The sequence below is a fragment of the Protomyctophum parallelum genome, assembly GCF_964188405.1.
Source record: "Protomyctophum parallelum genome assembly, chromosome: 20".
In the NCBI taxonomy this organism is placed as follows: Eukaryota; Metazoa; Chordata; class Actinopteri; order Myctophiformes; family Myctophidae; genus Protomyctophum; species Protomyctophum parallelum.
In genome coordinates this window covers 22891259-22918752 of record NC_139718.1, presented here as the reverse complement: position 1 = coordinate 22918752, position 27494 = coordinate 22891259, and the positions used below count along the sequence as shown (strand labels likewise).

General features: G+C 40.3%; 3 protein-coding genes across 7 annotated transcripts; all 3 read right to left on the bottom strand.

Annotated features, from left to right (window-relative positions):
- Nucleotides 1-515: 515 nt before the first annotated feature.
- fhl5 (four and a half LIM domains 5) lies at nt 516-8825 on the bottom strand. 4 transcript variants are annotated; one of them, XM_083791329.1, is made up of 7 exons: nt 8795-8825; nt 6273-6427; nt 5392-5577; nt 3236-3410; nt 1846-2015; nt 1415-1601; nt 516-1078 (listed from the first exon to the last, which is right to left on the bottom strand). In XM_083791329.1, exons 3-7 carry the CDS (start codon nt 5551-5553, stop codon nt 927-929), a joined length of 846 nt encoding a protein of 281 aa, XP_083647455.1. In that variant the 5' UTR covers nt 5554-5577; nt 6273-6427; nt 8795-8825; the 3' UTR covers nt 516-926. The 4 variants fall into 4 exon arrangements, with proteins under 4 accessions (XP_083647455.1, XP_083647454.1, XP_083647453.1 ...); XM_083791328.1 differs by having other exon boundaries at nt 6273-6456; nt 8795-8819; XM_083791327.1 differs by lacking the exons at nt 6273-6427; nt 8795-8825 and adding an exon at nt 5783-5849 and having other exon boundaries at nt 5392-5603.
- A 7094-nt stretch (nt 8826-15919) lies between these two features.
- fut9a (fucosyltransferase 9a) lies at nt 15920-20671 on the bottom strand (the record flags this gene model as incomplete). Its single annotated transcript, XM_083791231.1, has 3 exons — nt 20542-20671; nt 17273-17384; nt 15920-17010 (listed from the first exon to the last, which is right to left on the bottom strand). Exon 3 carries the CDS (start codon nt 17000-17002, stop codon nt 15920-15922), a length of 1083 nt encoding a protein of 360 aa, XP_083647357.1. The 5' UTR covers nt 17003-17010; nt 17273-17384; nt 20542-20671.
- Nucleotides 20672-22447: 1776 nt separating this feature from the next.
- On the bottom strand, nt 22448-25627 carry manea (mannosidase, endo-alpha). Of its 2 annotated transcripts, none has more exons than XM_083791532.1 (5): nt 25336-25627; nt 24194-24822; nt 23760-23869; nt 23534-23610; nt 22448-23356 (listed from the first exon to the last, which is right to left on the bottom strand). In XM_083791532.1, the coding sequence occupies exons 2-5, from the start codon at nt 24717-24719 to the stop codon at nt 22723-22725; spliced, it is 1347 nt and encodes a 448-aa protein (XP_083647658.1). In that variant the 5' UTR covers nt 24720-24822; nt 25336-25627; the 3' UTR covers nt 22448-22722. The 2 variants fall into 2 exon arrangements, with proteins under 2 accessions (XP_083647658.1, XP_083647659.1); XM_083791533.1 differs by having other exon boundaries at nt 24194-24828; nt 25352-25627.
- Between the last annotated feature and the right edge of the window lie 1867 nt (nt 25628-27494).

Here is a 27494-nt window from a genome sequence, read left to right as displayed (position 1 = left end):
TTGATGGGTTCCCAGATTATGGAACAGATGACAACATCCGTCATTGGGAACACTTTAAATTGCCATTTGGAATAGGACTCAGTAAAGAAAGACGGGGAGATGCAAGGACTGGAGGATTTTAAATTGGCATGAAGCATATGCATATCTCACATGGGCACATTATATTTTCCTTAATTGTTTGTTGACAAATTGAAGGAATCTTTTAGAATAAAATGAAATGAAATTGCTTTTGAGACATATAGCCATCAGGAACACAAACAAATAACAATAGTATAATACTTGTCATTTAAGTAACATGTCAACTACATCTAGGTAATACGTTTAACATGATTTACACAAGGTATTAGATTATCATGGATGAGCAAAGAGCATTTACATGCATAACTATGATGTTTGTTCAAACAATGGGAACCAATGCAAACCCCATGCTGTGGCATACAGTACGTGAGTACGTAGTGGCAAATAAGAATGACTGAATTTCAGACACAAACCATATGTAAAGCAATCATTGGTTGTCAACATAGACACATGTCCTCTATACTACTTGTATATGAGCAAAGAAACATGGAAGTCTCTTTCATTATGAACATTTATTGAGAAGGCCACATTACATTCCTTTAAATTGTTTAAGGTATTTAGAACACGTAAAACAGCATGTTTCCATGGTTGTCATACACTGTCAAATTCCAAGGGTCAAAAGTGTGCATGGGCCATTTTTATATTCTCTTGACAGTAAAATTGACACTCTGAATTTTACATTGTACCGGGATATGCAGTGACATTTATTATAATATGCATAATTCACCAGCTTGGTTGTTGGCTTTGCTAATGCAACAGCCAGAGGTAAGTAGTAGTAAGCATTAGTAAGCATTATAATTACACCATGTTCTGATTCCATGAGGGAGAGAGACCCCACGGAAGGAGGATCACTTCTCTCTGCCACAGTCGGTGCACAGGAGGTCGTCTCGCTGGGTGAGGAAGCCGCGTCCCACAAGAGAGACAGAGCAGTGCACGCAGGTAAAGCACTCACTATGCCACTGCCGCTCCTCGAAAGAAATATACTTGGCCCCCGCCAGACCTGTTACACATTAAAACAGAGACAGATATAATCAGATATGTATGAAAAAATGCAACACACACACACACATGCATAACGTACAAATGACTGCTTGCACGTGCGCAACATGGGCACATAGCCACACACACAGACACCCACATACACACAGATGCACAGCCATCTGTTTGTACAGTACATATATGCCTGCGCACAAGTCACAAGCAAGTTAATTTAGGATCTTCACCTTGTGGAGTTGGTAGCCCCCCCCATCTGTAAATAGAGGCTCTAAATCTAAGCTGTGGAGTTCCGTGAGAGGTGTCAAAATGAATGAAAGCATTAGCACAGTCTGTGACTCACTGGTGATGGGCTTGGTGCAACCCACGCACTTCTTGGCGTAGAGGTTGCTGAAACAGTCCAGGCAGTAAGGGTAGTTCTCTCTAGAGGTGAAGCGCAGTCCTGACAGCTGCTTCTTGCAACCAATGCAGAGAAAACAGTCACGGTGCCAGGGCTTGTCTTGGTAGGTCACCCCACCTGTTGTTATGGCCTGAGGGAGATACAAAAGAAAGGCGAAGAGCAAGCAACTCTTTAGTGTAGAAATGGATTCATTAACACAGAGGACTTTACTGTGTACACACGTAAATGCACGTATACACATACACACACGCAGAGGCTTTAGCCACCCCCTTAGTATTCAGACACAGTACTGTAAGCAAGATAAAAAATGCCGGACAGCGTGGGAGATTTATAGCAGCAGTCAAAATAAATACAACAATGGGCCATAAACTTACTTTCTTACAGGCACAGCACTGGTAGGCAAACTGCTTCTCGAAACAGGGCACACAAAAGAAACTGGTGTCTTTGGGGATGAAGGACTTTGTTCCTATTGGCTGCTGGCAGCGGTGGCACAGGAAGCAGGTCTCATGCCAGCTGTTCCCCTTGTATTCCATTTTGCGGGAACCTGGCACAGGGGAGAAAGGAGCAGCTTAGTCAGCATATGGTACCTCAGTGGCAGTAACACATTCTGACCATAAATAGACCACCTCTATACCTGTAGGGTTAGGCAGGACAATGTAATCCAAATAATCTAGTATGGGACGAAGATGAGGTAATCGTTGCAATGAACTAAAGGTCTGATGTCATTTTGCTTCAAATGATCGGAAAGAGAATTTTTATATTTCATAAAACATATTAATATTATCATTAATATATTAATATATCCATTATTAATGTTGGATTTGGAGTTGCTTTGGAATTTGGAATCTTTTGTCATTCATCTAATATTATAAATGATCAAATTAAACAAGAAATGTATGCTCCTCTCAGTGCAGATCACAGTCAGACGGAGGACGGACAAAACATAGGGCTCCATTTTCGTCCAAGCTTTCCAACTACAGTTTTTGGGGATTTAGCAGTGGGGAAGGGGTGTTCCCCCACTAAAGTTGGTATTTTGGTTACCTGTCCAAATCCCTAAAACACCTCTGTTACCCGTTACATTATGCATAGGTGTGGTTTGGGCGTTACAATAATTAAACCAATCACTGTGCCACATGCCATTGCCTTTAAGAGATCCCTTATCCGTTGCCGTTACGCCCAGTGCTATATTGCTTCATAGCCTTACAGTCTCCCATGGAAGAGTGATGAGTTGCTTGCCTTGAAGTCTCACTTGTGCTGCACTCGCCCCTCAGCCCAACACGCCTATGACCACACACATCTAGGCGCAAATACCGGTGTCGGCATAATAGATAGCGGGTGACCCTGGACCAAAATACCATTTAGGGACAAAGCAAGCTCCTACACTAGTAATTTTCGGGCAGCGGCTGACTTGCGACGGCGACAAAAATGGAGCTCATAATATCTGCCTTTTTAAAATGTTTTTTTTTTCGGCTTTCGCCTTTATTTTATATATTTTTTATAGAGGAACAGACAGTAGTAGTTTGATTTAGTTATTTTTACTTTTCTCTTTTCTTTTTTCGTCTGCACTGTAAATGTATCTATTACATTTGACTTATTTTGTTTCATGCATCCTAATGTGATTTACTGATTTTATAATTGTATTATTGTGTTTCCTTTGCTTGATGTTCTGTGTAAAGCACATTGAATTGCCTTGTTGTTGAAATGTGCTATACACAGACAATTGCCATGCCTTGACTTTACTCTGAGAGGTAAAGTGTGCCATACCTGGCATAACGGTTTTCTTGCAGGTGTTACACTTGGAGGAGTGCTCTTGGGAGTAGCACTCTGTGCACATCAGGAGCTCATCCTTGCTAGCAAAGGCCTTCTCCACCAGAGAGCGGCTGCATTTGACACACTTAAAGCATTGCTCGTGCCAATGGCGATCCTTATAAGACAGGTCCTACAAAGTTCAAAAACAGTATTTACTGTACTTACCACTGTACATATTCTATATATACAGTATATTATACAGTACACACAAGCACGCACACGCGCACACACACACACACACACACACACACACACACACACACACACACACACACACACACACACACACACACACACACACACACACACACACACACACACACACACACACACACACATTATATAAACAAAAACAACTTCATAAAATCGGTCTCCGGTTCAATTCGACCAGGGAGATATGCATGCCATCCCCTCATCTCTGTCCTTAATTGCTTTCATGTCTCTCCACTATTTATCTGAAATTCTGAATATATAAACATCCCATAATAATAATAATAACTAGAACTGCACTCTGTCGAGTGCCTATACTTGCTTGTTGCACACAAGTAGGCCATAAATGGCCTATTAGTGCGCAAGCAGAGCGCGCAAGTACTGTCGACCGCTACTAACTGTCAAATCTCAGCTTCTCTGTGAAAGAAGAACATGATTTACCTTCATGTTCTTCTGTTGAAGAACTGTTGAAGAACATGAAGGAACATGAAGGTAATTCTATTTAAGTATTTGAAACAACAATCAATTATGTAATTAATACGGATGAGTGACGGCTTTCGATGGTGACGTATATGTCGATCAGTGTCGAGTGGATTAAAGGAAATGCCTCTATGTATATTTCAGTCAGGACAACTCAAGAATGGATGGAATATATATTTATTTAATATAAGATGAGCAATACATTTATTATGGTTTGGCGATGTATTGGATCTGCTTTTTAGGTACTCAGATCAAGCGCATCAGTCCCGACCATAGGGACTCTTAATCCCCCGTACCTAAACAGTAGATCCAAAACGACAGGTGGTAGCTGGGGTGGAGGTGGGTGTGCAGCAGGTTTGTATACAGCGGCACACTGATACAGCAGCAGCAAGCAAGCAAGAAGGCAGAGGAATGCAAACCTCTGGTTAAAGTAGCCGGTATGAAGATGGAGTGTGTGATTGGCTGAGTGAATCATGTGAATGAGAGCGTGATGCTGAGGCGGCCCAATTAACGGCCGGTAGCAACTGCACTGAGGTTCCCTGATGGAACTTACTCTGCGCATGTCTACGACAGGCACAAATGCTCATGTAATTTGTAAATTGATTAGCGGTATACTGTGGTTACTTTGCGTATGCCCCGTTTGTTCCGTATGTATCGTAGCAGCATATGACGTCAGGGTATAACTGGTACAACTAGCTCTCAATGATGACGTAATAAAGATGTGGATTAAAGGACCCAATGCCAGGGTGTAATTGGTTTTCGATGGTGACGTAATGACGATATGTTTTAGTGTCGGGAGGATTAAAGGTAATGCCCCTATGTACACATGTATGTAATCTGACACCACTGTCATATCAAGCACAAGTAGTCATTACGTCATACGCTGGCGCGGCGCATACACATCAAACTGCGACATACGAAAACGAAAACTATTACTTGTGTGCTCTGCTTGTGCAAGTAAATAGAAAAGTCGCAATTTTGAAAAATTGCAAAGTGTGGTTGCCGCAGTCGCTTATAGGCCCCTCCCTAATTTGAAAATGTCTATAACACTTGAATAGTCTTCTGCCCCTGCAAGGGAATTCATGTCTTTATAAACGATTGTAAAACATAGATTGGTTACGTAACCAACAACAGCCAATTAGCTACTACAAACGTTATGCAAAGCTCAATCACAGCGGAAGTTAGGTAGGTTACTAAAGTATGACAATAACTATAGTCTGTAGATAGTAGATACTGTGTTGGTGTGTCCTTGGGTTGACCATAATAATCATGTGGTTAACATTGTTTATATGCGCAACCTTTTCCTTCAAGTAGGCCTACTTTAAGAAGCTCAGCACTTAAATTGTTCCTTTCCTATAGCTACTTCCTTCATCTCTGACGTAGAAGCCTTTATTTTCAGGTCAGTGTTGGCTCGCACTTACCTTGCAGTTGCAGCCAATTGGTAGAGAGCAGTCCTCACAGCAATTAGCGAACAGGTTCTCATAGCACTTAGTGCAGTACTGCGTGTCCTCTTTCATTATGTACTTCTTCCCCAGCAAGGAGTCTTTGCAGTAATGGCAGTCGAAACGCTCACTCATGGACATGGTCACTCGATTCTCTTCCTATAGCTGCAGGAGAGTGAAAGAGTAGAGAACTGAATATAGGGGGGAAAAGGAGAAATCAAAATTCCAGTAACAGATGCTCCTTCATACAATCAGAGCCTGAGCAATATCTTCCTGTTGTCATCGGAAAAGCAATTTTTCATTCCTGTCCAAAAGCACTGGCAAATGGTGAAGATCGAGTGACCTTCTGTTGAAGTAACTAAGTCTCTACCTCAGTTGATGTGTGGCAGAGGACAGGACTGAGCTTGGGTCTGCACAGAGCAATGCTAGCAGTGGAGTGGGCATGGAAAGGGGTGAGGCAGGATTAAGGGGATACATTGGGGGGCTCATCTATAAATACTGGCCCTCTTATTAGCGATAATCTCTGGGGAGACTGTACATGCTCCACTGTATCATTCTCCACCTTTTAAGGGAGTTGATGGTGTACATGCCACCAAGCACCAAACAAATCTTCCTGAAGTTCCTGTTATATTCTTAAATCAAGTAAATTTGTTTGGCATCAGTTTCACATCATCTGAAGAATACTACACTCATAAAACTGCTGAACACAGTAACGCTGTTACTTACAGGCTAATTTTCAGATTTAGCCTCAAAACCACAGTGCAGTATATTATACTATCTATTTGTATGGCATGTCGACGTCATGCCTGAACACATTTATGGGCCTGGCCTATGCCTGCTCCACACAGTAGCTGACTTACTGTACGGTGGGGAGTTGCCAACAGCCAAGTAGATGCCAGGCACTGAATATTGCCTGGCACTGTCAATGGCTTATGACAGTAGCTTTAGATGTTTGGCAGCTTTGACTCTGTGAAGATTCAAGGCTTCAGTAAAGCCATAGAAGAGTGGCCATCACCTAGATTGAAGATTGAATAGAAGAAAACACTGACAGTGGATATAATAGGTTACTACACTTGTGATCAACAGACTAGAAATGGCTGCTTGATTGTACTGGGGAATTTTGTTTGAAAATCACATCCATTGTGATTCACTGTGTTTAATGGGCCCTGCATGTCTCTGACATGGGAAGATATCTCACCACAGTGTCCTGGATATTACATAAGAACTAGTTGATATGGAACTGTTTGGCTGTATCAAGTAAACAAATGGCATTAAGTGAAATGGAAGAAAAATACATAATGTCAGACAGCATGTACTCAAACACCATGCATACCAACCACCACTTTGCCACCTCATTAAAATCCTTGTGCTTGATTACCTCTGACTGACAGACAAGTAATTACATTTGAATCTCTGACCATGTGGTCATATCATTTTTCAGGAGGATCAGGATGCAGAGGTCTATAAAAATAGGCTTAGAAGACGATCGGCCCAGCACAGAGGTCTAATCCTTCATACACCCACACAGGAAGGTCAGTGTGAGTGGAATATGCCTGAGAGAGTAATGCAACTCTGATTAGTTGAACACACTTCCTCAACACATCTTCTCTCTTTAGTCCAGACACATAGCTGGGATACAATTCCCTTACATGTAAGGCAATTCAGTCTTGTAATGGCAATGCAGTTATTCCATATGGGTCTCCACCTCGGAATAGGCACACCATACAAATGTGTTGAACTGGTTGCCAGACAACTGGATTTGTTTTCCAATGTGCTGTGTTGAGTGATGTCGACAAACCTCTATGGGCCAGGGGGAGATAGACCCAAGTTATTGTTGACCTGCATTCAGCTGTCATTTGGACATGCTGTATCCCCGCATTTGGCTTACAGTTGAAAATGACCAGGTTGTGGATTTAGGGGTCAGGAAATAGTTCAGGGAATGGGAAATGGCTTCTTTTAAAATGACATTGTCCTAGGCCTAGCTAAATTCTTTGTAATTAGGAGGATACATTGGATTACAGTTTTCAACCTCTGGATTACGATGGCAGTGTATCAGTTGCCGTCTGAGTCCACATCAGCAGATGCAAATTAAAAAAGCCAGACCTTGAATAAACCCTCACTTCAGTTACAGCTGTTTGAGCCACTCACATGTGTCCTGTCTTTGTTGCATAAGTTGGTAGGCTACTGTATGTCTGTCCTGTGGCACCACGTCACTGTGGGTCTGACCTATTTTCATCAGCAAAAAACAAAAACCACTAATGGCTCCAACAAAACTCAGTCGGTCAACTTCATGAAATAGTCCTGACTCCTAAATTATTTTATTTTTGTGTAGGGTAATAAAGGTTTTTTTTTTTAATGAATTTGCTCAACTATACAATAAATGCCCTCTCCAATTCACACAATCTCTGGCAGATCACAGGACCAGAGGCTGTCTTTGTCTCTTAGATTATTAACTTTTTAGATAGATGCCAGACTGTTCCAGCTCTGCAGAGCAAAAAGCTTGCTGATCTTGCATATTCCTTTGCCCCGTTTAATCCTCTGAAGTCAACCAGGGGGAAGCTGCCAACAGATTTCGTATGCTCGCTGTCTAGCCCAAATAGAAAGGCCTTTATCTGACCTGGACTCCGATGTCCTCTTATTTCTAACGCATTTCATCTTTAGAGTGAGGTGTCAGTGTGGCTGTCCCCTTCCCCCTTCACTTAATCAAATGATCTCAGAGAAGAACGGATGCATTTTCTGTGACTCCTTTGAGGTGGTGACTGGTAGACTAGAGGGATCAACGCTATACAGGCATTTCTCTCTGAAGGACAAAAGCCTTGCCGAACTGGAGTTGACATTTAGTCAGCATGGTGATGACAGTATAAGTGGGACCCATTAGGTTCAGACGAGGGGGGAGCTCTGGTAGTTAATGAGGAGGAGAGAGGAGTCACACAGACCTGTTCCTGAGCCAGGCTCAAAACTCTTCTCTGACATGGAGAGCCTGCTCTCAGCAAAGCATTCAGACAGAACAAGATAGCCACACTGGGGGATGCCAGGGGACAAGGAGGTACAATCACAAATTCTATGATCTAGCAAAACCTTACACCCCTTCAGGGAGGCACTGTAAGTGCCAGGGTAATGCCCACCCCACCACCAATCTCGCCAATTGAGTCATGGTGGGAGTGGTTGACAAGACCTGTCAGAAATCAGATACAGTATAGAAGATGTGTGGTGCTAAGGAGACGAGAATGTTGTATACTATTCAGAATGTAGAAGCTAGTAAAGAGCTTTCATCAATCCGTGACAATCCAACTGATTTCTTTCAGTATTTGGGACAGTAAATAGACAAAAGTACTCATTTGCCATATTCTAAATTGTTAGAAATGACCAAACGTAAACTTACCTATTAGAAGAATGCAGAATCTTTGTTGAGCCTCAGGCAACTGCAAAACGCAAAGATGAACTTGAGTGCCTTGACCAACCTCCTCTTTTCCTGTAGCTTTGAGCTGTGATGACAGCAGAAATATTTTCCCAGGAATACTAACTTCACTCCCCCAGTGCTTTGTGCTTTTTTGGCTAACACTAACACTGCAGCACAAATACACAACTCCACAAGTTTCCTATGAAAATATTCCACATTCTGATTCTGGCAAAAGCAATGACCTCGATTAAGCTCCATGCAGTAGCATTAATAGCTATAGCAGGAATTTGATCTGGATGATGGCTCACACTACTGAATTGGATTCCAGGAGGATTGAGGGAGTAGCATTTACAGTAAATAGGGTATTTTTCTTGAGTTAACTATTTTAAAATAGCATTACATCACTGCTGAGACATACTGTATAGTTTTGCCTGAGAATTATGTCTTAACATTTACAAGGACATCTACAACTATACAACTCTAGAGTGAATGAGGAATTCAAGGCGGCCAGAGAGAATTAAGAATTCATAAAGTTGTTTTATTATGTAACTAGGTCAATATGAAACTAATGCTAATGAAGGCAGTGAACTCTCACGTGACACTTTCTTGAGAGCTCCTAGTTAGAGGGACAAATCCTGCTGTGAATTTTGAACCTGAACTTTCATGTTAATCCCCATGCTGAGTCTGCTGACATCAGTGGATTATTTCAGTGTTTATGTTTCATTTATTTCAAGTAAGGATTTGGCCATCTCTTTTGCAGTAGAGGAAATTTGAGCTTTGTCAACGCTGTGTTGGATGAGATGTCTCCAAATACCAGCATGCTAGCAAGGATACGGGGTAACTAACAACAGCCAGAGAATTGAGTTGTAAACATCATGAAATGCTCTCCACGCTCCCATCCATCACGTATCATAGCTTTTAGGCCCTATTTATACCTCTGCTGCATTACCACATTGCATGACACTGTGTAATACAGCAGGCAGCAACTGTGGAAATGATAGCTGCTCTAAATGCAAGATTGTTATAATAGGCAACATACGTTACATTTGACACGATCCACACCCTGGATCTTATCTGATGGTCCAAACATTTCATGTACACCACGTGTTACCTAAACATTTATTCATTTAAAAAAAAAAAAAATGAAAAAATATCTGGCCAATACTTTTCTTGCATGTCTGTCTCTGTCTGCCCAAAATCCTTGACTACACAGAGTTATGCCAGGGACATTTTGTGGGACAAACACACGCCGGTGACGTGGCGCGGAGATTCCGTGAATTATAGTATAATAATAGAAGATTAAAGTGTCTCCAACTCAGTTTGCCTCAACACATGGTAATTTCTGTTAGCCTCTCCATTACACCAAGGATATACAGAGCCCCAATAGCATTAATCTATACCAAACAAAACCTGAAAACTAGAGTACCAATCTCTCACCCAAAACGAATACAACAATACTCAACAATCCGGAGTATGTTGAGTAAAACAATTGGTAAAGTAAAACAAAAGAGGAGAAAGAATCCTCAGCACTGCTGCTGTGTCTGTTTGTGTGTCTCTCTCTTGATATTTAATTGGTGACAGACAGGTTAGACCAATAATGTGTGAATGAGAGAGAGAGAGAGAGAGAGAGAGAGAGAGAGAGAGAGAGAGCACAAAGTCAGTTCAGTGCAAGAATCCAGAGAATCAAGAGGGGTTTATTTGTCAGTCATTCATTCAATGTTCATAAGCAGAGCCAGGAATGCTGGTAGGACATATTCTGCAATGACTGTGCTAACACAACAGTTACAAATATTCTTGTTTCAAATCTGAAATAATATGACATCCAAAAAGACAATTGATCTCTGTTGGGAGCAATCAATCTCATTAATGAGTCCATGCTGACAAATGATGAAAGATGAAACAAAGTTGTGAAAATTATGTTCTGAATAATAGCCCTGGAACATGACTGTCATGAATAATTATGACCTCATGTGAACCATGGCTTGTTCTGAATCAGACCATATCAGAAACCAGTGGTGGGAAAAGTACTCAATTGTTATACTTAAGTAAAAGTATCAATACTGCAATGTAGAACTACTCCATTACAAGTAAAAGTTTGGAATTCAAAATGTACTTGAGTAAAAGTACAAAAGTATTGACTGGTATCAAGTACCAATAGTATTAGATCCCATTTCATGTTTTCAAATGTATATGACCGTGGCCAGAAAGTCACATTATTATATATAAGAACAAAAAAAAAAGAAAAACATCCTCCTGGCACCCGTCACATCAGACAATCTTTGAAAATAGCAGATCTACAGTGTTAATGTATGTTTTGTAATCAAAATCAAAATCTACAAAGTAACTAGTAACTAAACTTTTCAAATTAATGTAGTTGTACAATATTTACCTAAGTAAAAGTATTGGAAATAGAAATACTCAAGTATACAAATACCGGTAAATCAAAATTGTACTTAAGTACAGTACTTAAAATTTGTTACTTTCCACCACTATCAGAAACACATTATCTACCTACCTTAGCACAATCTGATTGGTCGCAATGCTGTACTGTAGGCCTGCACTACACCGAAAGCATGGGGAGAGAGTATGTTTTGCACTCCGTCCGTCCGTCCGTGTGTCCGTCCGTCCGTCCGTCCATCTGTCTGTGAACAGCTAATCTCCGGTACCATTAATTAACCCGGTCGATGCCAAATTTGCACACACACTCCCTGGATGACAAGATGAACCTCTGAAATTTCCAGAACGGCCTGTTATAGCGCCACCAGGAGGCCGACTTTTGAAAAACTATTTTTTGGATATTACTCCTCCAGATTCTGTCCAAAAATCCCGCAAATTGTTACACACTATCTCTATAGTTATGTGTTCAAGATGGATATGTCCGATATTTCATATTCCATCCTAATTGGCTAACATTGTTCTCTTTCAAAGTTTGCAGGATCTGCCCTTTCGAAACAACAAGCCTCAAATTGTGAACACAGCGTGCAATTTACGTGAAATCTTTCACATACTTTCCTACTAGGCTGAGGAATATATCCCACCCTTTTCACATTGGCCTGTTATAGTGCCACCAACAGGTGGATTTTTGCAAAACACATTTTTGGAACAAAATGCCTCAAATCATCCAATTGCCATCAATGGTGTAAGAACAAACGGCACCCGTTTTACATTGGCCTATTATAGCGTCATCAGGAGGCCACAACTTGACCTGGCCTGGTAGAGACCTGTTCCCCGAGGGGCACTTTTTCTAGTTTTGTATTGCATTTGTTATTTAGTAACGACTTCTGACTGTAGACTGTTTGTGCTTTGTTCTGGCATCTACATGGCCAAATTCTTCAGAGCAGATATGGGATATATGTGTGTGTGTGTGTGTGTGTGTGTGTGTGTGTGTGTGTGTGTGTGTGTGTGTGTGTGTGTGTGTGTGTGTGTGTGTGTGTGTGTGTGTGTGTGTGTGTGTGTGTGTGTGTGTGTGTGTGTGTGTGTGTGTGTGTGTGTGTGTGCGTGCGCATGTGTGCAGGCATGCATGCACTCTGTCTGTCTGAGACTGTCTGAGACATGTACACATGTATAGAGAGAGACAGGGACACAGAGGGACATGTCACAGCAGAAATCGAGACTCATCAGACCAACATTTTTCCAGTTTTGGTGAGCCTGTGTGAATAAAATGTTGCCTCAATTTCCTGTTCTTAGCTGGCAGAAGTGACACCTGGAGTGGTCTTCTGCTGCTCTAGCCTACATTCCAATTTGATCCCCTATTCAGTCTTTTCTCATGGAAGGGGAACAGCTGTCGGTTACCAATTTATGGTTGGTTTGTTGTTGTTGTTTTTTTTACCTACAAATAACGTTGAAATTCAATATCCCCCATTATGCTATTTGCCATTGATTCCAAAGGCACCATAATGGTAAATGGTAAATGGTGCATTTATATAGCGCCTTTATCCAAGGCGCTTGAATAAATAATTTTACATCACATATTCAACAAGGAGTGACTTCTTCAACAGCTAATTTGTCCATATCTTTATTTTCTTTGACAGTATCAGACATCTACACAACATTTGGCAAAATACAATGATTTGGCAAAAAACTTGCACTGATTGATTCACAAATCTTTCAAGTCAACTGACAGAAAATGGGCATTGTTCGAGAAATGCTCATATTCAGCAATACATGAAGAATTTAATCCATTCGGGTCCTGTTTTGGACATTGGCATTGTCTCACAGGTCCTACAGTATCCAAAGACCTCTGATTCACTCTCTATTACTGTAACACACTCACAGTGGGGAACATCATCTTGCTTGACTTTGTGCAAAAAAGATGACATTGGGAAAAGAGGAATAGAGTGCGCACCGTCAACACAAAAGCAAATATGTTGTTTGCGCTAAGTCACCAAACACGTTTAACAACAAACCTTTGTTTTTTCATACATGAGTTTAGACTGTACAATGTGAAACCATAGCACAGTTTCATAGTTATACTCTGGGACGGCCTAAGATGCCATTTTCTGAACTCACAATAGCTCCATCTGAGAAAATCCACCAGCACAGTGAGTCACACATTTCCACATGAATAAAAGTGCTACTGAATATCGTTGCTGCATTTCAGTCAAGATTCTGCAATTAGGTCATGAAAACAGGATTACCGCCTAATCCAAAAAACTGTCTGTATTCTTCTGTGCTGTAAAATTGCCTCACTTGAGGAAAATGTCCATCTCACAACAATGAAACTGTTGTCTCCAGCACTGGCCATCCATTTTAAAATGTATCCTCTCTGTTCCTTTCATTCATAGCTATTTTGAAGCACCAACATCACTCAACATAGGTACAGTGAAACCATGTACAATGCCCGATACCTCCATGTTAGAAAGAGATTTTAACATTAAAATATATACAACACACTTGTTTTCCATCAATGGAGAACCTGTGGGTGTTTCCCCAATGAAAGGTTATAGTTCCCCATATCTGCTGCATACGGGGAATGACCTATGTTAGTGGGCTAGTTTGTTTTTTAACAATCAATCAATCAATCAGTCAGTCAATCAATCAATCAATTAGCATCAATGGTCCCATTGACTGTAAAGAAATGTCAACATGTAAATAACCTGAAACATAAGTAGTTTGACCACAAAGCCACTCTGACTCATCTTGCATAAAATGTTTTGCACAGTTCTTGCTGTAAGACTCAAGACTTTGTGTGAAGTGTATAGTTGAGCTGAGTAGATTCACGGTTCCAGTGGATAGCCTGTAACTAGATAAATTATGTGGTTTCTGTACACAATGACATTTCCTTTCACATTGTGATGTAAGTAGTGTAAGCTAGCTGCAGAAAGCCACAGAAAAATAAACAGGAAAGTTTAAAAGTCATCTTCGCCCCTCTCAGCTTTTCTGCCTTGCCAAAGAACAGGATGGTATGAAGACTCAAGGAGTGTGTGTGTGTGTGTGTGTGTGTGTGTGTGTGGGGGGGGGGGGGGGGGGGGGGATGTTAACATTCCTCAAAAATTCAATTTGAATATTGGTCTTAAAAATATTTGAATATATATATGAAAAGATGTCCCCCATAGAAAATGACTTGTTATTGTAAAAACAGGATGGATACCAGTGGAAGTGGGACAGCACACATGCTGCTCGGATCCAATAAAAAACTAACTTCATAAGTTGATACATTGTTTTCTGGATTGTCCATGTCAAATAATCATAAAAGATATATAGAATATTATTTTTTATATTCTATTATTTTTATTTATTATTTTATTATTCTATTATTTTAAAAGAATCCCCATATTCGAGGAATATTCTAAAATCTAATATTATTTTAGCAGCCCTAGTGGATGCGTGCGTATGTATGCGTGTGTGTGTGTGTGTGTGCGTGTAATCCCATAGTGATTATCACTGCCAAAATTCACATTCACATTTTCTGAAAAGAGTTTCCCAACATGTGGGTAGATCTCAGCTTGACACATTTCTTAATTCAACGCCCATATGATAATATTTTCTTCCAATGCTTGAAAATACGTACATAAATATTCACGATTTGTTGTGAGATGGGAATGGAGAACATAACAATCCCACACAGAGACTGTGTGGTCACAGGTTTCATTATTATGTCTGTTTATATTGTGCTCTCATTGTTATTTTAGAATCTATGAGACATTTGCAGATCATAATCAGAGTGCAACATATTATTATGAAGAAGCGGAGGACCTTTACACTGCAGAATGATGGTATTATAACTCTGTCGTCCTTATAACATAAATAAATAAATACATTAGCAATATCTCTTTAAGCACATCTGTTCTGGTGTCACAAACTACTGGAATAATAATTTGCCTTACAGATTATGTCCCAGTCTGTCTTATTGTGTAAAGATACCAGTAGGTAACACTTGTTTGCAGTTTTGCAGTGCAAATGCCATTACAAATATGAAAAAGAAAGCTTGATAATTCCAAAAATATACAATATGTACATTTTACAGTAAGATGACACCATTGAACTACTTTCACAAGTGGGTTCAGTAAACACTGCATAGGTTAATGCATCACTATTACAGATGACATAGTGTTTATCATAATAATGCCTCACTTCAATAAATATTACATAAATATTTTCAATCAGACAATTATGTCATTCCCACCTTCAAGCACACACTATTTCAATGTCCATTTTGTATAATTTCATGACACGACGTGTGATGTTTACAAAATGGCAAAGAATGCAACATGTATGTAACCTATTCTACAGGTATACATCCAGTCAAGCACACACACTAATGATACAAAAAGAAAATAGCAGCAAATGTAGTCATGTGTACAGATGAAGTGCAAAATACGATCCCAAACAGCATAACAAAAACATGAATTGGAACGGATAAAAAATAAATAGGAACCATAAATTAATAACAATATGCAAAACAGCAAAATAAACTAAGGCTTAGAAAGACTTGCAAAAAGAAACAAAATTACAAAAAGAATGTCTCATTTGGGCCTCTGAACCAATAGAAAAATCATCATTCAGGATCACTGTCGAAGATGAACCTTCATGAGGACATGAAGGATAAAAACCTCAAAAAGCACTGCCCACAACCACAAAGCAAGCACTGCACAGCCCTTTGATGTATTATCCACCCCAATACCATTTGTCAAGGTTATTGAATGCCTTGTACTCCTTGTGCCTTCTCAGGTAATCACAAGCCAGGCATGTATGCTCTGCCCAGAAATAGGCCTTCTTCACTTTAAAGTGCCGTCGCCACTCAAAGTACCTCAGGTACAGTTCCTCATTTTTGTCCAAGAGCAGCAGGTAATCGGCCAGCTCCTTGGGCGAAGTGAAATCGTCCACATGGATAAAGGCGTCCCCCTGGACAAAGTTCTCATAGTTCTGCCTGGGTGGGCCAAGCACCACAGGCACAGTCCCTACAGACAGGGGGTTGTACAGTTTCTCAGTGATGTAGTCCTTGTGAATGGAGTTCTCAAATGCCAGATAGAACTTACAGCTGGCAATGGTGGGGAAGTAGTCTTGGTCAGAAATGTATTCCCCAAAGGCTTGTCCATACGCGTGGACCTCAATGTGTTTGTAGAGCTCATTGTAATACTTCACCCGCACATGGTCCGGGTTCCAGTTGCTCACTATCCAACAGATCAGCTTGCTTTTGCTGGGTGGAACAAAGTCGTCATCGCCATCCGCTGCCACAATAGACCCGTAAGGCACTTCAATGTCAGCATCCTGTCGGTAATTGAGAGTCAGGTTGAATAAGTTTTCGATCCCTGGGATCTGGGATGAGTGAGAGGGTGACTCCAGGTTCATCCATATCCACTTCTGGAAGGATGGTCGCTGTGGTGGTGGCAAGTTGGACAGGTCAGTGCAGATGTCTCGGTGATGGATGACAACCCCATCCGACTTGTTGTATAGGTTCCTGTCTGCTGTGATGACACAGCCGTCGATGTTGAAAAGAGAGCTACAGACGCTGAGATCATAGGTCTGTCCGAAGGGCCACAGCCAAACCAGCACTGTGGTCAGGTTCTTATCACTCTTGGTGGAGAAGAGGGTTTTCACCCCATCTGTGGATGTTGTGGACTCTATGGGACCTGATAGCCAGCTGGTAGAGGGTTTAAAGTACATCAAAAACAGAGTCACAAAGCATCCCAGTAAAAAAGTGGCAAGCAAAAGGGGTCGTAGAATTCTGTGGAAAGGTGCAGATGGCATAATCTGTCCTGCAAAGGAAAAAACAAGAACGGCTGTTAAAAATGTAAGATATGTAGGCCTATGTCAAATCACATTATACTTTTCATTCAACATCAAATATGATTTGTGTTATCAATATATAAAGTAATAATACATTATATAAAGCAATAGTCTAGTATGTTTACTCTGCCAGCGCCTTGGAGGCACTATGCACTGTAAGATGCCATTGTTAATTTGTCACTAAAGGCAGCTGTCAAACTGAATATGCGTTTATATGTTCATGATACAGACCTGGTGGATTTGACTTTGTGCTGAGATCGGGGTCATGGGTCCTACATTGGGTCGACGTTGAGCTCACTCTTCTCAGTGATACAATGTTTGTGGGAAATGTTGCCGGTCACAGCTGTTATAAGAGATCACAACCGTATATTATGCAGAATAATAATAATTAAGGATGCTTAATCAACTCATTTTTGCTGTCTGGTTTCATGCCTCTTTTAAGTGAGTGTGAGAGAGAAAGAAAGGGAATCAATTATGCTAGAAATGTGTGACATTGACCAAAACCAGCAGTCTAAAACATATACTGCCGGGGTCGGCAAGTAAGTTTGGTCTCGGGCCAAACTCTTTCAAAGACAGTAGATGATGGGCCAGAACACAATCAATGGAACATTTCGGACCTGGAACCTTATGTAATATAATAACTATATTGTTATAAAAGTTTCATTCTTGAATGTGGCACTTAAGAGGATATTTAGTCCATCAAAAAGTTTAAAAAGAACATTTTATCTGGAGACAGAGAGAGTCATGCTCCTTTTGCAACAAGAACTCTTTCATAGTTCAATGTCTCTTAAAACGGAGAGAAACAATGTATCCCTACCCGGTTTCATGAATTCAATGCTATTGCTGTCCATATATACTACTTGGACTGTCAGTCAGTTATTGGAAAGTATTTACAAAAGAGGCCAGATATTATCGTTGGTGGGCCAATTCTGGCCCGTGGGCTGCCTGATATGCTGTATGTAAATGGAACTCAAATTAAATTCCCTGTCTGTAACCCTGAGGTTACAAACTGTCAACATGTGAACACAACCCCTTACAAATCCAATTGATGCAAATGCATGTTCTAACTGGGTCAATTAACAAAGTTAAATAAATATGATTTAGCTGTGTAAATGAATAGTATATGATTTACTTTCATATTCACTAATTGAGAATGAATATGGAGAATAAACAGTAAACACCACCAAAACAGTCACTTTGAGAATTAGTCTAGTGAAAGCCCCCCATATGGGTCCCATGATAGACACAGAAATCTTGGTTAGTATAAACTTTTATGGTTCAAATGTCATCTATAGGCTTAGCAGATGGGATTAAGCTTGGTTGCTAAAAGTTGCACGTTGAGCAATTTGAGTAATTAGCATAATATGTGACCATAACATTAACATCCTGTATAATGCAAAATATTTCATCATTCGTTAAGAATCATGTGACATGTCAAACTAGGGTGTTTTCATGATTCTGAATCCATTCCAACCATTAGTTTTGCACAAAAAACACTCCTTGGGCTAAAAACAGCCATAGCCGTCATCACAAATGTGATGAGGTCAGCACATTTGGCTAACTAATGCTTGGAATGGATTCAGAATCATGAAAACCCCCTAGTTTGACACGTCACAACTTACATGCTACTTATACTTATAGCTACTTATTTTTTATTTCTTTGCCTTATACAGGTTGTTAATGGTATGGTCACATATTATGCTAATTACTCAAATTGCTCAACATGCAACTTTTAGCAACCAAGCTGAATTTCATCCATTAGGCCTATAGATAACATTTCTATCATACAAGTTTATACTAATCACCATTTCTGGGTTCATGAAATTTCCAGTAGACTAAATACTGCCATCTTAAGGCTGGAGAGAGTAGAAAGGCTCAATGACTCTACCAAGTCTCTGGGGCTCAACACACCTGCATGTTGCATAAAGAGGCCATACAAGCAAACAGAGATGCCAAGTCTAGAAGAGACCTCCTCGATAGACCCCATTTCACTCTATACCTCTTTGAAAAAGCTATAAATTACAACTGCAGAGTTTCTATAACTCATCTGTTCTAATTAGACCTACAAAATGGTTCACATAGAGCAATTGGACCTATTTCTGACAGTTCTGTTAGAATGCCATTCTCACACTCACTAGTGTACAAGGAGCTGTGAATTCCATGTTCCATGTTGATGCTGTCAACCATGGGGTCAGATGAATCTATTAACGCCCTTTAATCTCTTATGGTATCAATATATCAAATATAACTTACACGTTGAACATGACTTTCTGTATATTAGCAATAACCTCAGTGCTTTGCATAGAATGTGGTACACTGGCACTACATTATATGTATAAGTAGCATATGTACAGTATGCTTGCACATAACAAAGGAGAAATGAAATAGTGAAAAGGCTATATAGTAGCCTATAGATAGTAGTGGCCAAAGTCAGACATAAAATCTGCACATAAGGCAATGCTTTCTGGTGTGTTTTGGCAAGTATGCAGTGAGTGAGGTCAGAGGCATAGGGTGTTCACTGTATAGCTCTCCCCTTTCCTTATAATTATGTCTGAACTGTATATCAACGGACACTAGAATAAGACACGTGTGACGGTGTGAAGCCCCTGCCTTCATTCAGATTTTGAACAAACTGCCTGGGTTCTGCCAAATGCATTGTGAGGTATTTGGGACACCGCATGGGTGAGTGAGTACTGTAGTCTGCAGGGCTACGTTGAACTGACAGAGAAAACAGAAAAATACAATTAGGTAGCATCAATCACGAAGGGGGGCACGCACGGGTGATTGCTTGAAATGGTTTTAATAGCCTAATTTAGTCTACATGTCATGATTGGAATATCATATGTACTAATTTATGCAGGGTATAAGAAATTATTTAATTTCAGGTTTCTATTTTATTCTTAAAGGAAGGCCAAAAGCAAGGCTTTCAAAAGGGCATCCCATCCAAGGTGAGAATAATTTTCAGGCACTATAGCGCTGAAGGTCATTTCAAAAGGCATGGTGGTATAACCAAGGCGCATACTTAAAATCGGTGTCATTGTCGGTATAGGCTATATGGCATTTAAGTTGATGACAATAAGAATGTCTGGCAGTGACTGCATGTTACCTATAAAAACGCCCTTTGCGCACCCAAGACGCGCACAATATAAATAATAGGACAGCTGTGACAAAAGTATTTGCGATTAAAACACTATCGCAGCAATTAACGTTATCTATAGACAACGAAGAGTGACACAATCGATGTGGAAGCTTTTAATGATCCCATAGCTAGTAATGTGCCAGATCCCCAGCCCAAATAGCCAGTAGGAAAGAAACCCGTAATAGTAGCCTAGGCTATAACGGAAAATAAGCTAAAGTCTATGAATTGCAATGCAAATAATAATACTAAAATAAAAATGAATCTAGCTATAATTTCTAATTAACATACGATGGTTTTGGTTGCAAAACATAGGATACTACTGAATATTGTGCCATGGAGTGCAGCGGAAAATAGCACTCACCATCTCGACAGACGTGAATATAAAAGGCATTTCGTCTCGTTTCCTCACAGAGCCGTTCTCTCATTCAAAGACACCTTGCAACATACCGAAGGTATGCGGAATCAGGATCGAACAAATGTTTATGCCGGTGGCCGAATTCGTTGGAATAGATTCAGATGAGCCCAGATCCATCGTCCTGATCCCGAAGCCGCTACCTTGCCATGAGAGTATGCGTTTCTCCACTGTCCATGTGTCCTCTATGAGTCTATTGCAAAGAAGAATGGTTAGAAATTAGAATTCTAAATAGATGCACAACTGATGGCTATCTAATACACTCCTCCTGCCCTGAAGACCAAATTAATCGTGGTGTGTGAGGGCGCCATGTATGCTCAGGGATGTGATGCGATGTGGAATAATTCCCTACTGGCTGCCCATGCGCTACCTTGCTGTTTACCGACAATGCAGCTGCAGGCTGGAGCTCAGCCTCTGTGTGTAGGATGCTGTGATTTCGCGTCAGGCGCGCGTATTAATGTATTAATGATTTAATGTCAGACGTTATTCATGATGGGTTTACGAGATCCCCATCTAAAAAGGACTCAAATGATTTACACGCTGGCGCATTTTATTAGAGCATTACGTTAAAATGCTCTCTCTCGGCCAAACGATATTTAGTTTGTCTCTTTAATGGACATGTTCTGACAGTGGCTGTGGCTCTGGACATGATTGATGAAGCAGCCTATTTGGACAGCCTGACATTTGTCCTGGGCTGTCCCGCAGACGTGGCTGTTCGCATCGCAGAAGATGTTGTTTGTGGGCAGTCCTTGATGAATCCTATCTCTCTACCATACTGTAGTGGTGCTTCTTCAAGCAAGCGACGAGCTCTGAGAACAAGATGACAGCACTGCAGTCAGTGTCACACGTTCTTAGGTTTAGCTAGTATTAAACACTCATAACAAAAATATTATAGTATTAACGGTATAATCTTAGGGTATAATACCTTTGCACAAGCCATACGTGACCGGATCTGTCATAATAGAAAAGTATAGATGAAGCAGGTGGGAGAGCCACAATTGGGAATAGGGACAACTATAGAAAAAAAATGATGTTCTAATTGCATTGGACGGTTCAACAGTGCCAATGTGGCATCCTGTATCCTTGTGGGCCTGTATAATGGAGAGCACCTGGTGTCAGAAACGCATATCTACTGTATATGCTTAAACAACTTAAAGAGGATTTTACAAGTTTATGTACAGAATAGATACTGGGGTGTGGGACAATCCTCGTGTATATTACAACACTTCAAATCAAATGTCAACTGACAGGCACATGCAGATAGGAGCCAAACAGTGGCCAAGCACCTGCCACTTTCCTTGATATGCACATGAATATTACAGTATATAGAAAAAGCCTCCTTTGCTTGCAAATCTTCTCTGATTTGATGCCTCTATAAAGTACAATGCAGGCTGTACTATCACATATCAAGTACATAAACACTGTATCTCAAGTTCAAGTACAGACTTACTTAGATGTACATGGACAATTTATAACACTTAATAATACATCTGATTTCAGCAGGAAAAGGGACTGATGCGCTCAACTTAAATAGCCAATATCTTCAGATGGATCATGGATGCCACTGCCAACCAAAAGGCACATCAAAGCAAATTAAGTCATCTGTATTTGCAAATAATGTAACACTTTCACTAATGGCCAAAAGTTAACCACCCTAGACCTTCCTCAAACTTTGAGGTGAATATAAAGTCTGATTTACATGGCTAGCTCATCTATCACATATGCACATGATGCCCAAAATTGTGAAAGTGGTAACAAAAGTCTTTGCACAGCCCTGTCAACTATAGAAAGAAAATAAACAGAAGAAAACTAAGAAAAAAACAGATGTTTGTGTATTTTCTTATATGTAGGGAAAAGTTTATTGATGACCTCAGGTTAGTTGTAGTCAGAATTTACATGTCCATGCACAATTTATGCTTGTTGTTGATGAAGGAAATATATATCAGTGATGATGAAACCTAAGCATAACCTCTGCATGGCTTAGAGATGCATTGTGATGTAAAATAAAAAAATAGGCGTGATACTTTAAATTGTGACTTCAAGCGCAAAACATAATTGCATAGTTCTGTCTTCTGAAATTATCTTCATTATAACTATGTTCATGCTTTTGTCCCCCTACCTGTCATTCTATCATTCTTGCCATCTCCTGCGCTCGCCACTAAATATTGCTGCCCATTTGTGAGTCATCTCTAGATAAACTGATGGCTTGTTCGGCGAGTAGTCTAGATACACAGTCTGACTTGTTTTTGGAACTGCCGTTTCTATTTGAGTCCCTTCATGCCATTCATTAAAAGATGTTATTGAGATGATATCAGGCTTGGCTTTCAAGGCAGCACTCAGTGCCGTTTCATAGTACTTCCCATTAATGCGGTTTCGGGTGTTTTGGAAGTTCCAGGGTCTAATACTCGTGTCAACGTACCCAGGGCCTACGCTAGGGACAAATATAAGATCATTGACCTCGCAGAATGTTTTCATGGACTCCCAATTTCGATGCGTGGACCCATAGGAGAACCCATTGGTGGCAAAGTATGTATAGAGTCCGTCAAAGCCAGCGGTCAAGATGTCCCTCTTGTGTTTCTCCTCGACCAGCAGGGCAATGAAGATGGCATCATACGGGGTATCCCTGATGCTATGGCTCCCTGTGTGCTTTAGCAGTATGGCCCATTGTTCAGAGTTCAGCAAGTAGGAGTCATACACATAGAACAAAGGCAAAAGCTTCCCAGTGTTTGTCCTGTGTCTGTAGAAGGCAGGGTGTTTTCCATAACTGAGGGAAGAGATACAAATAAAGATCATAAAATAATAATTTGAAACAGGATGAGTCATGGGAACAGATAGGCATATGGAGATAACTGTCATCACTGCTTTATATCTGAATAAATAAATCTGACTGTTTGGAACCAAATGGTACTTGATTTTAATGTGACAACACACTATTACTCACTTATCAATGATGTACTTGATGTTAGCCAACATTGTGGCCTCATTTCTCCCTTGGTATGGTTCGATGTGAAAAGCCACCTGTACTTAAACAAATTATGAACAGTGACAAGAATCTTGCCCATTATTATGAATTTTGTTTAATGGTATGGTATGTTTATACGTATTAATTTATGTTCATGTTTCATCAGTATGTCGAAGCCGACAGCTAACAAACACGACCCACACACCTTTATATAGTATTTAAGTGCCACATCCAGCAACAACGGCACAATATCATCTGTAGGCTCACCATTGTCGTCCTTCCTACCAGGAGGGTACCAGGAAACGGCAAGAACACCTGAAAAAGTATAATAAAAAACATTCAAAGGAGATGGTCAGTGACTACCCATTAGGGAACCATACTTGATTTCAGTGTGTACTTTCCAACAGCATCAAAACTCATTTTGGTACAAAGTAAAGTACAATAACATAACTATGAAGTATGAACATAACCAGGAAACAAGTCCCTAGGACTTCTTTTGTTTTGTTATCCTTTTAGCCATAATATTTGACTGTACCTCATGCGGTTTACATTTCTGGCTAATAAAAGTATTCAATCAATCAATGAGGTATTGACTGGAGGAAGCCACGGTACACCACACATATTCTCTTGCTGCCTTACCAATTGCTGCTGTTCGCAGCTGCTGCATGTGAGCCTCTATAACGGAGGGGTCTTTGGAGCTATAAGCCCCCAAGGCTGGATAGAAGCTGGCCCCAATATCATCAGGTGGGCTGTGTCTCCCTTGTGGATATCCCTGGGCCACTTTGGAGTCCCAGTGAGGCAGCTGTGGGTGATCCCAGTGAATGTATTTGCCATCAAACTGTGGGTTACCATACCAGGTATAGTAGAAGACATGGAGGTTGTAGTTGGGAGGAGAGAACCTTCTAAGTGTAGCTTCCAGCTCTGCACCCGTATTCTCTGAGTGAGCAGTGTCTGTCATTTTGGTCCGATGAACGGCCTTGTTTTCTCTCTTAACTTGAATCTCATTCTTTACAACTCCTCTGATTTCTGGGAAAGGTTCAAGACTGTCAAAGTTGCCAAAAGGTGAATCCTGCAGTGCAAAGGACTTTAAGACCACTGTTACTATGAATGTGAGCAGCACCAAACCAATTAATGTGATGCAAGTTTTGCGCCTCAACCTTGCCATTCTTCAGTTGGCACATGAGGTTTTCCACAATGCACTGTCATGGGAACAGAAAGGGGCTTTTGGACAGACACAGTTCCACTGGAACTTGGCAGCTGGATCTTTGCTTGGCCTAGGGATATTAAACAAAATGTAGGTTGTAGAGAAAGAGAGAAAGTTGGTTGAAAACTGTAAGCACAAGATATGGACAAGTTTCATGGATGCAAAATGTACTATGGAGCTGGCCAAAATAAACAAAAGTAGGGATATCCCCATATGCAATATGCACGATTAAATGAATAAACCCCCTTTGTTAACAGAATAAACACCAAATACATTGTACCATAAACATTATCTGATTAGCTATACAAATTATGGCAAAGGGCATAGCCAGTAATTTTGTCAAGTGCATTTACAGTTACTTTAATTGCCATTATCAATAGAATACACCCCATTTTCATTTTGAAGAAAAACACCTGCCAACTTGTGACAAGTGACTGAGCATTCACTATGCGAGTATCCTTGGCGAATGGCGAGTATGCGGAAGTTTGAAAAAAAACAAAACAAGATAAGTCTAAACCCCTCACATTCCCAACAATTACCCACACATACAAACAGAAGACACATGAAATAATGTTACTTAAATAAAATTATACCTGCATACTGAAGGACGAACTTAGACCTGTCAACAACAGCTCAGCAAAATCTGCAGGTTATTGATTTTCCACTCGACACTGATTCATGCTATTGCTAAGCTATTTGTAGCATAGCGTGGCTAGCTTTAAGAATAGTCCCGTAAAAGGCCGTTTGTTAAATTAAACAGCCAGTGTATTAATATCGAGAAATATAAAGTCCTCTTAATTTAGTGTAATATTTTCACTGCATGGGATGTTCGACCACAGTTGTGTACCATTCTGACAGCTGGAAAGAGCTTCCACTTCTATAATTGGTCACCGACGGTGTCGCGCGCACAAAATGGTAGATCTACAAGATCACAGCGCGTCGCATCGCGGGGCGTCGTGAGCTTGTAGATCCGCTATTTCCGGCCGGGCCAGAGGGACCGGGCGTGTGACGTCACGTTAAAGCTGCGTTCAGACCTGCGCTAAAATCAGTGCGCAGTTGTATATCACAGATCTCTAAGCAGTTACCGCTACCTGCGGCTGCTTGTAACATAATTTATTACACAATACAGATCTGTAGTAGTTGTGCTGTCCCAGAGGTGCTGCCCATAACTAGTCAGCAACGATATCGCCCCCATTCGTTCAGGAGGGTACATTAAGCCTGCAGTGCAAGTCAACACTGGTCGAAGCTTCAAAACTTCATGTAAACGTTATTTTACCGTACTACGCACATAATAACACAGTACAGTGACTCTGAGTAGCACGCGCACCACACCATAATAACGCATTCATAAGACACCACCTGAATCAATACGCCACCAAAATAAGAATCCATAGGGTGTTGTGAAAACAAATTATTAAGTAAAACCCGTTAAAGTTTTTGGAAAAACCTTTCGTTTAATTGCATATTTTGACTGCGTATTAGGCACCTTCACTTCGACGTTTGCACGACGGGAAATATAACGTAAGTTATCACTTTAACTTAGCTACTTTAAGTCAATTGTCACTTTAATAGCTACTTTTTCCCCAACAGGGAGTTTATTTTAATTTCAACTTTTCTATTGAAGTTATAGTCAAATTTGTGACACGACACCAAGAGGTGGCTTAGTAGCAATATTTATTTCTTTAATATTGCCAAATATTTTTCTTTCAACGGCTTTGCAATGTATGCTATGTTAGATTATTCAGAACATATTCACATAATGGTTATGACCTCTGCTCTGTTCTAGTGACAAACGATGATGGAGGCCACAGCTTCACTGCCAAAGAAGAAACCGAAACAATTAAAAGGTTGAAATCATTCAGCTTAAAGAGTGGCTCAGCTCGCACAGCGGCCTGACGTTTTCTGTCGAAGATAGTGATGTGGATTTTCCTGATCTGGATGGGACACCTCATTCTGGGTTGGCCCGGCATTGGCGGTTTCCTTGTGGTGCTGGTAAAACAGCTGTATAATGGGCCACTGCAAAAAGGCCTTGAGTGGGCATGGAAGAAAATGCAGAGGAAGAAGAAACCTGCTACCCACGGGGCAACACAAGTGACCCAGCAGCAGATGTTTTTTTGTTGAAAGTGCATTCATGAAAAATAATTGTTTCAATTGCCAATAGCCTATGTTCCATTTTCATTTTTGCCTGAATGAAAACCAAAAAGGTTTGTTTTTCAGTAATGTCAGAGAAGTGCATTTTTTCCCCAATGCTATTGTATAATGGAATGCTGTCTCATCACAATAAAATATATTTTGAATTGATTGATTTTAATTTTGACAGTTGAAATTGATCATATCAAAAGGTCAGACCCCTTCTGTGGGGCTTAAATGCTTCATCCAAATGAAAGAAAGTGTACAAATATTTGTAGAATGAAGTGAGGAATAACTAGGTGCACAGATATATTTCACTTCAAAATAAATATTACACACAACATAAACTACAAAAAGCTGCAATAAAAGGAGGGAGTAACTGTTAATGTCATCCATTTTATTGAATTCATAGACTTTGAAACCAACTTGTACAAATTGCAAAACAGCTTTTGGTAACACCTCAGGTTTTTAGTTTCCTTATTATGATTAGGAAATAAATTAAGTGAATATAAAGTAAACAATGTGAATAGAGTACATCGAAAAACTGAAAAAAATACAACAGAGCAAAAAGAAAATGAGGCAACCGTTTCACAAAAACTCTGCTGC